Consider the following 15,511-nt stretch of genomic DNA (forward strand, 5'->3'; position numbering starts at 1 on the left):
GGGGACCCCAAGAATGAGAAACAGACACGAATCGAACGCCTATACACGGCCCCGCTGTACATAGAGGGTATCTAAGATTAAGACAAGAGGCCAGGAGGAAAGAGACGGAGGGTGTTTTTGCGAGAAGTGCTTTACACAGGGTGGATGGTAAGGCGGGTGACCAGATGTTGAAGGCCACATAGAGGAGAGTGGGTGATTGAGGGTAAAAGGATGATGGGGAGGGAAGGAGGCAGTAGGTGAAGGTAGTGAAACAGGGGACGATCACTTCCGGCTCATCAGTTTGCGGCCGAAATTGCGGATGGTTCTCTTGTGACTGCGATAAAAATGTCAGAATGTGGTTTTCAAAAGATTGAAGTGGATCATCCTTACCTATCGTCTTGTTCCGTTCCATGGCCATTGCTACTGGCGATGACAGTAGTAACGGTGTGACCAGAGGTCATGGGTCTAATGGGTGCATTGACGAAGCGGCGTGACTCCTGCATAGTTTGTTAGCATAAGCATATATGACTTATAAGGTGAGTGGAAAGACTGTACGCACCTCCCATCGAGAATCCACATCGACTTCATTGGCAGACTTGGAGTCACTAATGGTAGTATCGTGGTTCTCACGAGCATCCGAATTCAGAGACAGAGAACGAGCCAACGGGGAAGCATTCGACTGCATGGACTTCCGCGACGGCGACTCGGAATAGTATTCACTATTCGAGTCAAAGCTCGTCAGACTCGGGGCGTGGCTTCGATCAAAGGCCGAAAGGCTGTTATTCGAACTGGTTAAGAGCTGCGACGAGGACGCAAGCTCGCGGAAGCGTTTTTGCTGCTGCTTGGAGGGCCGGTGGTGCGAGAACTTGTTTCCGAGAATGGCAGGGGCATGCGAAATAAGAGCCTTGATGACATCCTTCTTCAAGCGCAGAGCTAGATCCAAATTGGACCAGGTCTTGTTGCTGTATTCCAGAACTGGCAGCCGGAAGACAAAGTCGTGGAGATCTTCAATGTTATGCTCTCCTTTGCCCTTGTAGCTCATGCAGAGGACCACGTCGTGAACCTTGACCCGAGCCAGAGTCATGTAATTCGAGGCTCGGGACATCATTTGCGAAAGATCATCGGTGGGTTCCTTGTTTTTACCGCGAGACCCCTTGCCGAGGCCGAACTTCTTCTTTTCTTCGGTGCTCGTGCTGTGGCTTGACACGGATCTCTCGGTGGATACCCTCGCCAACATGCGCATGCTGTCCACTGATCGTTTCTTTGCAAGGCTGCCAGCAAGGCTACCCGTGGTTGCGGGACGGGGCAGTCCCTTGCTAGGGTCTGGCACACCTAGGCGGGCAGTGTTGCTTCTCGCTATGGGCGTCATTGCAAGGCCCTTGAGATGGGTGGAGCGACGACTGGATCTGCCCTCCTCAGAGAGAGACAAAGTTGGCTGGAGTCTCAATTCGATGGAGCCGGGGCCCTTGGATAGATCATCCATGGACCTGTTGTCGTCGTCAGTTCTCATCGACTGAGCCATGCTTGGGTTGTTCGATTCCTCCTCTTCCTCTTCGTCTTCCTCATCGGAAGCATCAAGCGGTTTCATATTTTTGATCATGAACGGTGAGAAGCCGCCATTCTCAAATGCACCGGAGCCCATGTTGGGGAAGATGTACTCGAAGAGTCTTTGACCAAGCTCGCGTTCCAACTGGATCTTGAGAGGGAACAAGGATACTTCGAAGTTGTCAACCACGGGAATACCCGCCACTGCTTCCATCATGTGCCATTTAACGCGCAGCATGAAATCGTTCAGAGGCCGTGGCTGGTCCAGATACGGCGCAATGATCTGAGGATAGATCGCATCCGGCAGAAGGTTAAGTCCACTGAGCTGCTCGACAGCCACAATGTTGTGGTTGGAGCCATCGGTATTGTCAGTGCGCTCGTACTGAGCATTTCTGAGTTGGAACTCGACAAGGGGAGCAGATGCCTCCTTCATCAAATGCCAGACAACCTCAGTAGCAGAGATGCTCCAGCGCAGGACACCATCCGTCTTGGAAGAGCTGGGATCGGCCCGCCTCTGAGAAGTTGTAATCGCCTTCATCATGAAGAACAACTCGTCCTCACATTGAGACAGGTCGCGCTCAAGTGCCAAGCGATCCTCCCAGCCCTGCTTGTCTAGATATTTGGCATTGATCTGGAAGTATTCTTTGATTTCCTCCAATTGTCGGATGCGGGACTGCAATTTGAAGACTGCCTCTGGAGCACCACGGAGGTCGCTGAAGTCGGATGTAAGCATAATCTTCTCCAAACGCTCGTTGCGAACTTTCTCAAGTGGCTCGCTGTAAAGCAAGAGATCCAATACAATGATGTACAATGAATAGTACTCTGCAGAGTCGCAGATCGCACGGAAGTGTGGGAAGTCAACACTGATCTGATCCATCCTAGTCTCGTCTCCTCCAGGATGCGGACCCGGGTGACCCTTGGCCACCTCCTCGTTATACTTCAACCGAAGGTTGTTGTACTTGTCATAGCGAAGGCTGGCGGAGGTCTTTTGCACAATGCGAGAGAATCCAAATGGATTGAGTTCAAAGTCGAACATCGCTTCCAGAGTCAACCAAGGCGGCCATGCGGACCCTGGAGCATTGCCATACTTGTTGCCGGCATAGAACTGCAGGTTTGCCATGAGGTTCTTTTGCGTTGCGACAAAGAACTGGGCACCGTCCATCTCGAGAGAGAAGCGACGCTGGACCAAGCCGCTGACATCGTCGGAAACACGTTCTTTGTCCATGATTGACACAACCTTGAGTTCCATGCCCTTTGCAGCTACCATCAAAACGGACTTGCGGTTCTTCTCGCTCATGAATTGAATCTGAGGAGCGATCAGTCGCAAGTAGTAGCTGTTCTGTGGGGTAAACTCCGGCGCGATATTTTCGCTAGAGTCATCGGAGGCTGAAGGCGACTGGTTCTGTGACTCGGATGGTTCGGTCTCTTCAACGTTGACATATCGCTTCGCGTCATTCAGGAGCTGCTCAATCCTATCTTCCACATCCTCCTCATCATTATCACTGAGGGTGTGCGACTTGGACGTCTTGGGCTGCTTCCGTTTGTTCTTGTTCTGCTCATCGACAATGTCTAGGATGAACTTGACTGCACGTCGAGACATGTAGTAAACGAAGCCCCGTCGCTGACTCACTTGGTGACTGTAGCGCAGAATGATATTGCGGAGTGAGTTATTCCACTTCAACTGCACATTGTGAATCATGAAACGGTTGTTGAAGTCGCTGGAGAAGTCATCTGCAGCCGAGGTGTAAAGCCCATCAAGACCGGATGCCCGGCCGTCAGTAGTCGAATCCCCGTCTAGACCGGCCCTGGATGAGGTTTCGCTGGCAGCCGCACTAAGACCTGACTTGCTTCGATTTGGAGTTCGTTCATCGCGCGCCAAGTGTCTTTCAAGCCGGTCCAGGGTGGAGGTCAAGAACCTTCGGCGCCTAGCAAGGGACTCGGCGTGGCGGAGGTAAACCTCATGTTGAGCCTTCAGGCTTGGATCATTGTCCACATCCTTCATCAATTTGAGCTCCTGTTCACCAATAGTACGCTCGTAGTTGCGAATCTGGGCTTCGACAGTTGCAAGGCGATCCTTCGTCAATTCGATTTGCACACGGCGAGGATCATTGGTCTCAGACATGACACAGTCATGAGTCGGCTCGTGTCCGAAAGTACTGTAACCAGTCTCCTCGGGTCCAAGGTCCTCATGGTCTGTCTGCCGGAAGTAGGTGAATCGTGGAGTGAATGCAAGCGGCAAGATTTGTGTTCGCGGGTTTGACTCCTGGGGAAGAATCCAGTCAGGCTCGACAAAGTCGTCCATATCAATCCAATCAAGGTTGTGGTCGGGAATGGTGAACTTCGATAGATCAACAGAAGGCACTGGCTGCTGGAAGGATGAAATGATATCATCTCTATTTTGCTCAAGATCTTCAGCGGTCGTGCCTTCGATACTAGCAGAAACAGCTCGGAAATCAGCGGATTGCAAGTCGATCAGGGCTTGGTTAATGCGCATTGCACTTGTCTTGGTCTGCTTGGAGCGACCTCTGGCCTGGGTCTTTATCTGCTCGCGTCGCTGATGGATATCCAGCTTCAAGGAATCAAGGCGGACCTTGAGGCCCGTTGCAGTCACAACATTTTCAGCATAGTCTTCACGATCCTTATGTTTGTAGATATGCGCCACAAACAACGGTGCAAGAAGAATCTTGTACTTGACTGTTGCCAAATGCCGGTTGAATTTCTTGCTCGTCTTGGTGATTCCTGGGAACAGTGGGCCTTGGCGAACGGGGAGAGACATCACACCGGAGAAGAGAGACCACCAGTTGAAGAAATGGGTGAAGAAGCGAGGGGTCAAGTGGGTTGTGTTGTAACTTGAAGATGGTTGCACATCATCAACAGACCAGTTCCTGCTGTGGGGTGCAATGACCGAGACAGACAGGTGGATATGGTCACTGCGGAAGCCACGGAAGGCATCATAGTCCGCGCGCTCTGCAGGGTCAACAAACTTGGGATTCTTGAGAACAACATCATAATGAGGCCTGAATGAGAAGGATCGTGAATCTGAATCCACATCGCGCTCAAAGACCAATCCAGTGGCCCACTTCACATCGCCCGACAGTTTCATGACGACCTTCTTGAAATGAGCTGCATTCTTCTGCTCGCTGGATGCTGAGCTGCTATCCATATCTTCCGTGGTCGATTCGTTCGCCCACCGAGCCTCCGCACTGTAATCAGGAATGGCAAGGACATATTCGCCACTTGTCACGCTCATAAACTCCATCGGATCATCACTGCAATTGATCTCCCACTTGACATCTCGTCGCCAGCACATGACGAAACCGCTTCCGAATCCGGTCACGACATAAGGATCGCGAGAGCCCTTGAGGCGCAAATGGACATCGCCGTCTTCCTTCCAGAGCACCTTGATCCGAGAGTGGAAGCTGAGTCGAATCTTGTCCCAGAATCCAACTCTCTCCGAAAGATCAATTTCGGGCTTGGTGAAACCTTCAATGATCTTCATCATATCTTGGATAACAGGCTGATATGAGACTCCCCAGGAGATGCTTGTCGGCATGCTAGTGTTGATCTCGATAACGGGCTCAGAGTAAGTCTTCACGGGCGTTACAGACCGCCACACCTTGATGTGGAATGGATCACTATGAGAGCCATCAGAAAGATCAGTAGCTGGAACAAGTTCCACTTCAACTTGTCTGGCAGACTGATGATCGCGGAACTCTTCAGCGATGACAAAGTTCGTCCTCAAAGACCAGCTAGGCAGCCTGGGAGACTGTCCAGGTCGTAAGGCCGGAATATGAAGGAGGTCAAGAGGATAATCACGTAAGTTAACGCGCGCTTCACCCATCTCTAGATTAAAGCTCATGGGTACCAGCAAGCCATACTTCATCGACAGCGGCATTCCCTTACCGATTCGGTTAAGGAATGTGGGGAATTCGTCAATCGGGAAGGTTGGCTTGTCGATGACAAGATTAACATCGCTGATCAGTGCTGACATCAGGCCTGGCCTGTTTGGAATAGCCAGAATGGTCTCGGTCTCCTTTACATCATCTGGCGGTTCGTCCGCACCAGAGAACAGATTCCGGACTTCCTTGATAGAAGTGCCTTGGAACTTGAGCGCGGCGTCGATCTTCTCTTTCCAGACCTGAGCATTATGCTGTTGAAGTCGGTTCCAAGCAGCGTCGGTGGAAATCTTGTACTCTGATGACAGGCAGGTCGCACCCTCGGTGTCGTAACGGAACTTACGACCCCGACCACGGCTTGATTCGTCTTTCCTTGGTCGGGCATCTGCGCTGTGACTTCTCCTGGTATCCTGACTGGTCCGTTCACTGCGCAGCGTACGGTAGCTTGACTTGGCTCGTAACCTGGACGAGGCCCGTCGCTGGTCTGATTCTCGAATCTTTTGAGCCTTCAGGAAGAACGCATCTTCACGAGCCAATCGCTGACTCTGCTCGATCAGACCAGTTCGGTAGATGAGACCCAGCTTCCATTCAAAAGCGTCATCCTCGAGCTCGAACAAAAGGGCTTTGCTGCGAAGTGATATCCTTGGCACCTTCTTCGGACCCTCGGGCTCGCGAACAGAAACAAATTCTTTGCACCGGTTCTTGAATCGATGGTGGAGTTGTTTGAAAGCTTTGGAGGTGTTGATCAGGTTGTCAAAAATGCGGTGCATCACCATATGATGAGGAACGCCCAGTCGAATAAAGTCAGCCCACAAGTCAATAGACCTCTCCTCGGCGAAGCCCATGCCCTGCTTCATTTTCATCTTGCGGAAGTCAAGCCTGACATTATTCATGCTACCAATTCTTGCCCAGACTCCCTTGAGCTTGGGTGCCTCGGCGTGTACGCGGACAAGATTGGCCTTGATGTGAGGGGTAGAAAGACGTTGTGAGGTACCTGCAAGCCCATAGATCTGGAACATCATCGAAGGATCGTTTGGCAGACTCATCTTCAGTTGGACGACGGTCGCTTTAACATCAAAGGTGATGAGCTCATTCTTGGGAGCTGATGGAGATGTTGGAGGAGGTGGTAAAGAAATGCTGCCGGCACTCTTCGTCTTGCCTGAGCGTGCTTCCGTCTCTTTTCCTGGAAGAGGCGTGAGCACATTCTGGATCACAGAAATCGCGACGCCGAGACAATAGAAGCGATAAAGCGAATATTGGAGATAAATGCCCTTGAACGTCGAGTTGACATGGAGGACAGGCCCCATTCGATCACTGTGAGTGCTGAATGCGATTTCGAAACGAGGCATGGAGAAGAACGGTTCTGGCTCAAGATAATCATCCGATTCAATGACGAAACCATCGAAACCACGAGCGTGGAAAGCCAATCGTCTACCATCAGTAGCACCGCGATGCGTCTTCCTTGGTGGCGAAGTGGGCGTGAACCTGAATGGCGATTCATCACCAATTATGGAGTGACTAGAAGTACGGCGTCGGGCAATACTACCGACGGTGTTTTCTGTTTTTTGGGCTTTGTACTCTGCCGTCCAGGATTGCAATTGCAACGAGACACCACGGGAGATATCAGAGACAGGAGTGTCGACACCAGCAATCTCCAGGCTGAAACCCGTAGCTTCAAATGTGAATTGGAGAAGCCATGGCGGGAGCTTTCTCAGCAAGCTTGATTTTCGCTCATTGAACGGCATGGGAACCCTCTTCTGCGGCTTCAAGTGCGTCCGGAACTGTTCAAGGACTTCGCGGATTCCACGATTGACATCGCTGTTGATCATGTGAACAGAGCAGTCGTTTAGTGTGCCCGAAGCAATGACACACACTTCCGGACTCGCATTCAAATGACACTTGAGTTCCAGACTCTCCGTCGTAAGCAAGTTATGTTTGTCACCGGCAGGGGTTTGGTAGTAGAATTTATGCGACGCAACCCGGTAAATAGATGAGAGAGAATAATGTGCGCCGCCCTCGGAAGAGTGGGATGATTCGACATCGAGGGAAATTGAGGATATGGATGAGATTAGAAGATTGTAGTCATCAGGAGAGCCAGAGTCTTTCTCGATGGGCAAAACGAATCGGATCACGGGCTCGTGCACGGATAATTTGATGCTCGCCTTTGGGAGCAATCGGGAAATTAGAGAGGAATTGTTGCGCTTTCTGACTCTGGGAGTGGAAGCTCGCGTTTGCGCCAACTTCAAAAGCCGAGAAACGTGTTTGGGTTGCAAATCAAGAGATGGTGATGTGATGACCAAGTTGGCGAAGAGCACATTAGAATTGCGCTCCTCGGGGTTCGCGTCTTCAAAAGCGGTAACAGTCTTCGACGGCAGAGTTGTCTTGATCGTCGTGGTGGCCATAGGGATGTAGAGAATGTTGTCCGTTTCGCCCGAGTCGTCATCCAAACTGACCGATAGAGAAATGGCTGCGAGAAGTGCTTGGTGAGCAACGTCGTTCCGCTGGAAGTACATGCGATGCTCCGGACTCTTCTGGTCCATCCGGTGAAGATCAATTCCGATTTCATGCGATACCACGTTCAGGTACACAGGGCTCTGGCCAGCAGATAGGGATTGAAGACCACGCGACAGCCGGAAGAAGCTCAGTGCAACCTGAATCTCTTGAATACCACGCAGAATCGAGCTAGCAAATTCCTTCGAGTCGGCAACCGTTCGGACTATCGAATCATCTCGACTGCCGGGCTTGTCCAGCTCCTCCACAAAGTCCGCAAAGGACATCTCGTCATCAGTCTCGATCGGCGCGGGTGACTTGAAGGTTTTCTGGGCCGACTTGATACGGCGTACTATTATGTTGAGGTCGTCATACGGAATATGCAGTCTCCCAATCTTGAGTGCAATCGATGCATCCCGAAGGCCGTCCAGATCTTTGTAGAGCAAGCCGTGGAGGTTCACGCCAACGTTATCCAGGATTTCGGTCGGCTCTCGGCCCTCCACGGCGAGGAGAACATTCTGAACATTCATAATCCATTCAGCCGGGCGTTGTTCGCGTGACATGTCCTTCTTGCGACGAAACAGCTTGCCCCTTTCCACCATTTTACTTCGAGTATCCACCGACAACGCGAGCGATCCGACTTGTATTTGCCCAGCTTCCAGGAAATGAACCGTAGTATTGACTGCCGTAAGGTCGACGAGGGCTAACCAGTTGATTTGCCGATGCAACCTCTTCAGGCGCTCCTTCATGCGAGTCAACGACCTCCATGTTTTGCTGCGCGGGGTGGAGGATTCGGGGGTAGCGGTTTCTTCGGAGGGGCTCCCTGGACTCTTCGGACTCGTCGGATTCTTTGGACTTCCTGGCACCGGCGATCTCAGCAGGTCCCGCGATGGATCCGGCTTCCCTTTGGACAAGGTGGCCGTATCCAGCGTGATTTTCAGGTCCGTAAGTCGAATGCTGATCCATGTTGGCTGCGCAAAGGATGGCGGGTGTAACGAGAAGCCAAGCCCCCGGATTTCGATCTGTAGTCCCTCTCTCGGAGCGTATGCGATACGGCGGAGTGAGAAGTAGCCGATGCGCTGGATGGAAATTCCGGTCGCAATTCGAACGATCGCAAAGACGAAGAAGGACGAGAGGTAGAGCAGTAGGAAGCCCACGAGGATCGAGGTCGGATTAAAAAGGGTCATTGCGACGTGCGATCAGCAGGGGCTGATGTGTCGAGGCAAGACACGCAGCAGCACACCGCACATCGAAGGAATGGTAGTCGTGCTCAATTGTCGTGGCGACTGTAGGGTGAGCTTCCCGGGGCTGACTTCCTCCCTCGACTTTCTTTGGGTCCGGAGCTGGGTCTGGGGAACCGCCAAATAAATTATGGCTGGCACGATTGCCCCAGACAGAGTCGATAGTCCAGCGAAATTAGTAGGACTTGAAGCACCAAAAACCAGGTTGAATCCACGCACGAAGCAAGCGGTGCACATAAATCATACTATGGGGAGAGTGTGGAAGTCGAGGTCGAGGCCGAGGGGGTCCTTTTGGAGTGTTCGGACGCCATGTCCGTGTAGTCACGTTACATCAAGAAGCGTATCTATGGCCGACCTTTCCATTTCTTCACGACGAACGCTCCTTCTCCATTACTATTCCTCTCCGCTACTCTTCGCTCTACATTCCACGTGCCTCCCATCTTGTCTCTTGACCATCATCATGTCTGCCATTCCGCTGAATCCCTCGTCCGACTCGTCTCGGACCCAGGTATCCGCAAATCAATTCAAAATACAGCCCCAGTTCGAAGACGCTATTCGCGAGACTCTGCTCCAAGTTCAAGGCTTCCACGAGCTCATCATCACCGATCTACCCCTTGGCTGGGAGACTTTTCTCTGGGAGTTCGAGGAATCTCTCCCTCATACTCGGAAAACCTACGACCCAAAGAGCCGTACTTTGCGACTCAAAATCACGCCAACTCGTTCCCACAATTTCGTCCATCAATGGTTATCGAACTCTATGGGCCGAGCCTGCCTATCACAGTTCCTGACCCCTCAAGAGTATGATGAAATCGCTCTCGAATGTGGTACAAGTAAGTTCCTATCTACCACTCCACTTATAACTCAAGCTAATTTAAGTCACTTTAGCCCTTGAATTCACAAGTGGACCATATCGCGGACTTCGAAAAGAGCCAGATGCGCTCTTCTGGATCCCCTCCCAGCTCCTTCCGAGCGCTACCGTCGAGGTAGGATGGAGCGAGTCCTACAATGACCTACTCAATGATATGAACAAGCTACTTATTGGTGGGAATGGGGATATCAAGGTCGTCATTCTTATTAAATGGACGCAGCATACGAATCAGACCGTGAGCGGCATCCTCGAGCTTTACAGACTCGATCCACAAGGTATGCCGAGACGCTATCAGAGTGAAATCATTTTCCCGATGCCCGCCGGCGATCCTCTTCAGCCGCTAGACATTAAACGGCGCGATCTTTACCTTGTCCCGCCTGGTCGTAATCCCAACGAAGTCTTTCCCTTGGACATTCGCCGATTACGGCAAATCGCCCAGCGAAATTTGGCAGCAGAGGGATATCAACCTGCTTAATTATTAACCCACTAGGTTATATTAACTTGCTTTATGATATGAATAAGTGGTCTATACCGCGGTCTTCGAAAACAGCTAGGTACGCTCTTCTATCCCCCCTCCTAGCTTCTTCCTAGAGTTACTGTAGAGGTAGGATGGAGCGAGTCTTACAATGACCTACACGGTGATATGAACAGGCTACTTATTGGTGGGAATGGGGATATTAAGATCGTCATCCTTGTTAAATGGACGAAGCATGCGAATCAGACCGTGAGCGGCATCCTCGAGCTTTACAGACTCGATCCACAAGGCATGCCGAGACTCTGTCGGACTGAAATCATTTTTCCTATGCCAAGCGATGGGAAACTGTAAGAGTGTCTCCCTGTGCTTGAGCAGCTCAATGTATGATGAACTTATGTATAGGGGAGACTTGGAGGGGATTAAAAAATGTCAGCGCAATAGCGACGCCTTGTCCGTGCGCCGCCAGTGCCCTCCCGCCAATGATGTTTGTATCCAACTGCTCGAAGGACAGCGTCGTACCAGAGCCGCGGGAGCATGCAATCACTTATTGCTGTTGATGCTGGTAGAGATAGGATTTGGTCGAGTCTTCTCTAAATCCTCAATCTTCTCGTCAAGGAGAGCAATCTCGGCCTCGATGCCGAGTAACTTCTCACTCAACATCCCCCGATACTCCTCATCGGACAGATGTCGGAGTGGAATGTATTTTGACTCGGCCATCCGCTGCAGAAACGGCTTGGAAGGGTTCTGGGCCCTTTCCATTTGCCACTTGTCAACATAGTTGAAGGCACTTTGTCCGCCGTAGCCGAGCAGAGAGAAAATAACTAGGCCGGGTACCAATCGACCTCCTAAACCCAGAGAGTATTAGAGAGACTTATGCTATGCCAATCGGTCATGATGCGATGGCGGGGTTACATACCCATGACCCTGGTCACTACTCCGCCGGAGATACCACCACAGAGGGCACTGACATATGCTCGCTCCTGCGGGGATGCATTATCTCGATAATGAAGTGTGATAATATTGCTTCGCATCCCTATATCCGAAGTAAGGTTAGATGTCAGGCAAGTAGCCCGTAAGATATTGGAGCTTGAACGTACACCAATAGGTTGAACCGCATGCAAACCAGTGGATACCGCAGGAGAGCGAGTGTATCATAGGATTGGGTGATCGAATGACACCCGCTGCTCCTCCATAGATCAATCCCGCGGCGCCTGGATGATTCCATGTAAGCAAACAGTGTCGCCGGCCAGTCTTCCAGAGTATGGCCTCGGAATTTGGGGGAGGAGTGAGAACACTAACCACTCAGGGCACCCACTTTGGCCGCGGCCAATAGCGGGTTAACCGACGAGGTGGCAGTTGGACTGCCTTGTCCACTCATTTTGTGAATAGAGTGAGAAAAGCATGAGCTTTCCCTGTATCGACCATTAAAGAGTTGAAGATTCGAAGCATCGCAGTCTCGACAGGATGTCTGGTCACGTGTTGGTGTCTTAGGTAATCGTGTTAGCCTCAGGTCCCAGGGCTGCTTCAACCCGTCAAGATGAACCTTATAACTAGTTCAGTCTCTATTTAGTAATTCATTTGACTCTTGATTACTCTATTAAGTAGTAACAGGGATGAAGTTTCAAATTTGGTAGTGTATAAGTAGGGCAGGTATCCTGCTCAAATTTTGTAGAGGCTTCGAGTTGTGGAATGGTCCCTGGCCCTAACCTAGTATATATTTTGACCAAGACCCTAGGAAGAATCAGGTACGAATCAACACTTCCCACGGGACTTTAAATTCTAGATTGTACTTGAAGGCGAGACTAGACTGCCACCTATTCAAACTCTCACCATTGATCTTCTCTATATCTACACCATGGACGTATTCTTTTTCATTTAGCAAGGCTTGAAAGTTTCTTTGTTCCTCCTAGAGAGCCTCAACTACACCTCCATTTTCACCCTCATCCCTCCCTTCATCCACAAAAAACATGAAAAGACCATATGAAAATTGCTGTGATATGGCTCTAGAATAAATAGTAAACCATATTTATCACTTATCAGATTTCAGTAATCCTTGTTCCAAGCAAAGTTACGAGGACAGGAAGAATCTAGACTATGAATGTGTTGAGGGTCTACTTAGCCTAGTCGGGTTAGACTCGCTACAGAAAGTAGAAGATTGAGAGCCCGATTTCCACCAACGTGGCAACCCAATAGATCACCAAAAATGTGATCAATTGAGATAAAAAGAAAAGCACCACTACAACCATATTCACCCAGTTTAATCGTCTGCGACAAGATCTCTCTCTCTAGAATGCTAGTCAAGTTTGTTGCGGGCAGCGGGGGATCCGATTGGGCTAGCGGCACCACTAAAAATTATCACGGATTAACTAACCCGGCCACTTTGTGCAGTCCCGATTGCCGACTTTCCCCTCTACCAACTTTTCCACGGTGGAGTTTTCATCTGCACGCCTTGACCTCCGTGACTACCAACTTACTTACTCTTCATTCAACTGACTCCTGGAATATCATCCCGGGTGTCTCTTGAATTTTTTCCTCGCTTACCCCCCCTCAAACGTTCCGTGTAAGAAGCGCGCACAATTTCTCAGGCGCGTTTCTTGACCTCTCGCAACCGCAATCATGGGTGAGTCCACCCCGCTTCCTCGGTCATGTTCGCCCACGGCTATGAAGAGCCTCATACGGGATCGTTCTACCCTGTTATATATGGTGGTGTTGTGTGTTTGACTTTAGCTGACCGTACCCCCACTAGCGCCCGCTAAGGCCAAGGGCCAGAAGATGAGCATGGTGGAGTTCCTGGCAGTCGACAGTGAGTGCCCGACCAGATTTCAAACAGACCCAGAGGGATCTGGATGTATGCTAACCAAGGTTTAGAGCCCTCTGGTGATTTCAGCTGGGCCGATGAGTCTGAGGAGGCTGGCCTCGAGCAACGTAAGTCGCAAAAAAAAATACCTCGTTCCTGGGTTTGCTGATCGATTACTGATATCGTGTATATAGCCAACGGTACGTTGCGCGGCGACAATACGAGATGTCTTACTCGATGATATAACGAATCTGGCTGACCGAGACGAAATAGTGCCCGCTGAGAGAAGGGACACTCGCCCGTCCTATGGCGGCTATGGGAACGGTGGCATGGGTACGGCACTTCCCCATAATATCTATGACGGAGTATATTTGGCAGCGAGATCTGACAATAATGACTTAGACCGTGAGGCCCGTGGTGGATTTGAGAGCCGTGGTTACGAAACCCGTGGCGGATACGCCGTTCGCGAGCCCCTCGACCTTCCCACCGAGCCCCCGTTCACTGCTCACATCGGAAACCTGTCCTTCGAAGCCACTGCTGCCGACGTTACCGACCTCTTTGCCGAATGTGGTGTGACCAATGTCCGAATTGTGGAAGATAGACAGACCAACACCCCCAAGGGTTTTGGCTACATTGAGTTCGAGACCGTTGCCGGTCTGCAAAAGGCCCTTGACCTGTCTGGCACTACTCTGATGGGTCGTACTATCCGTACCAGCGTCGCCGATCCTCGTAAGTGCAGAAATTTGGAGTCATTATTGGCGCCTAAGAGACGAGATAGCTGACAAGCATATAGCCAAGGAGACCCGCGCTGACCCCCGCGAAATGGACTGGACCCGCCGCGGCCCTCTTCCCCCCGCCCCCTCCGAGCGCCGTGTCCCTGACCGTGCTAGCTTCGGTCGCAACATGGATGCTGCCTCTGACGCCGGCAGTGAGCGTGGTGGCCGCCGCAGCAACTTCGAGTCCGATGGAAAGTTCCGCGACTTCGGCAACTGGGAGCGCAAGGGCCCTCTTTCTCCCCCGGCTGGTGCTGGTTTCCGCGAGGGTGGCCGTCCTCGCAACAACGATGGCCCCGCGCCTGCCTGGGGTGAAGGTCGCTCGCAGGATGGTTCCCGACCCCCGCGCCCTGATCGCCCTGAGCGCCCTGAGCGGGCCCCCACCGCTGCCGAGATGGACAACCAGTGGCGCACCAAGATGCGCCCCGATGCCGCCCAGAAGGAGCCTACCTCTCCCGTCGCTCCCGCTTCTCGTCCCAGACTGAACCTGCAGAAGCGCACCGTCTCCGAGGCCGTTCCCACACCCGCCGCCGGCGCTGGCGATTCCAAGGCCAGCCCCTTCGGTGCCGCTCGCCCCATCGACACTGCCACCCGTGAGCGTGAAGTGGAGGAGCGCCGCCAGGTTGCTCTTCGCCAGAAGAAGGAGACCGAGGACAAGGCCAAGGCCGAGAAAGCCGAGAAGCAAAAGAAGGAGCCCAAGCCGGGCATGGATTCCAACAAGGACGCCATTGAGCCCCCCAAGGGTGGCGGTAACTTTGAGATCCTCCGGCGGGCCGGTGAGGACGAGAGCAACATGACCGCTGATAAGGAGGCCGAGGAGACGACTGCCCCGGCCGCTGCTGCTGCTGAGGAGACCCCCAAGGAGGCCGCCTCCAACGGCAGCTGGCGAGCCGCCGAGACCCCCGCTGATGATAATGACGGATGGAGCACTGTTGACACGACCAAGAAGCGTGGCCGCCGTGGTGGCCGTTTCTAATTGATCTTTGGATACCCTGACGCAACCTCCGCTTTTCGCCTCAACTATGGTTTGTTGGTGCACAAAGCTTGATGAATGATATATGGTCATGGATGTACTAATGGGGATGCAAATTTCCTTCTCTTTTGGGGGGATATTGACCTCGGTTTCCATGACTAACCTCACTCATCTGCCTTTTCTTTCACGACGGTAGTTGTTTCTTCCAACTCTGACCATCCTCAGTTTCTTCCTTCTTTGCCTTTCCCACCTGCTGTTCATGATCTTTTCCTTTTTCTCGTTTCTCTCGGGGCTAGCTTCCTGATATACATCTAGTCCTCGCTTTGATGATTTTGGCAGTATGAAAAGTTTTCTCCCGCCGTTTTCCTTCTGTTTTTGATGTCATGTCGCTGTTCGCTATCTAGCTATTATTCCCATGTGTCTTGACTCGTGTGTGATTTTGCCCATGACCATGACAGCCGATGCGAAATGAAG

At 51.7% G+C, this 15,511-nt stretch overlaps 5 protein-coding genes across 5 annotated transcripts; 3 read left to right on the forward strand and 2 right to left on the reverse strand.

Moving 5' to 3' along the window:
- Positions 1-261: 261 nt before the first annotated feature.
- On the reverse strand, positions 262-9,097 carry N7496_007253 (FMP27 family protein; the record flags this gene model as incomplete). Its single annotated transcript, XM_056700182.1, has 3 exons — positions 262-313; positions 370-476; positions 539-9,097. The coding sequence occupies 3 exons, from the start codon at positions 9,095-9,097 to the stop codon at positions 262-264; spliced, it is 8,718 nt and encodes a 2,905-aa protein (XP_056555595.1).
- A 514-nt stretch (positions 9,098-9,611) lies between these two features.
- On the forward strand, positions 9,612-10,494 carry N7496_007254 (uncharacterized protein; the record flags this gene model as incomplete). The annotated part of the gene is made up of 2 exons (XM_056700183.1): positions 9,612-9,981; positions 10,037-10,494. The coding sequence occupies 2 exons, from the start codon at positions 9,612-9,614 to the stop codon at positions 10,492-10,494; spliced, it is 828 nt and encodes a 275-aa protein (XP_056555596.1).
- Positions 10,495-10,532: 38 nt separating this feature from the next.
- N7496_007255 (uncharacterized protein) lies at positions 10,533-10,845 on the forward strand (the record flags this gene model as incomplete). The annotated part of the gene is made up of 2 exons (XM_056700184.1): positions 10,533-10,573; positions 10,611-10,845. The coding sequence occupies 2 exons, from the start codon at positions 10,533-10,535 to the stop codon at positions 10,843-10,845; spliced, it is 276 nt and encodes a 91-aa protein (XP_056555597.1).
- Positions 10,846-11,034: 189 nt separating this feature from the next.
- N7496_007256 (uncharacterized protein) lies at positions 11,035-11,872 on the reverse strand (the record flags this gene model as incomplete). Its single annotated transcript, XM_056700185.1, has 4 exons — positions 11,035-11,339; positions 11,411-11,527; positions 11,592-11,705; positions 11,794-11,872. 4 exons carry the CDS (start codon positions 11,870-11,872, stop codon positions 11,035-11,037), a joined length of 615 nt encoding a protein of 204 aa, XP_056555598.1.
- A 1,238-nt stretch (positions 11,873-13,110) lies between these two features.
- Positions 13,111-15,040, forward strand: N7496_007257 (translation initiation factor 4B; the record flags this gene model as incomplete). Its single annotated transcript, XM_056700186.1, has 7 exons — positions 13,111-13,114; positions 13,241-13,297; positions 13,363-13,419; positions 13,486-13,491; positions 13,565-13,624; positions 13,694-14,020; positions 14,085-15,040. 7 exons carry the CDS (start codon positions 13,111-13,113, stop codon positions 15,038-15,040), a joined length of 1,467 nt encoding a protein of 488 aa, XP_056555599.1.
- Between the last annotated feature and the right edge of the window lie 471 nt (positions 15,041-15,511).

This window comes from Penicillium cataractarum, assembly GCF_028827025.1.
Source record: "Penicillium cataractarum strain IBT 29864 chromosome Unknown utg000005l, whole genome shotgun sequence".
Lineage (NCBI taxonomy): Eukaryota > Fungi > Ascomycota > Eurotiomycetes > Eurotiales > Aspergillaceae > Penicillium > Penicillium cataractarum.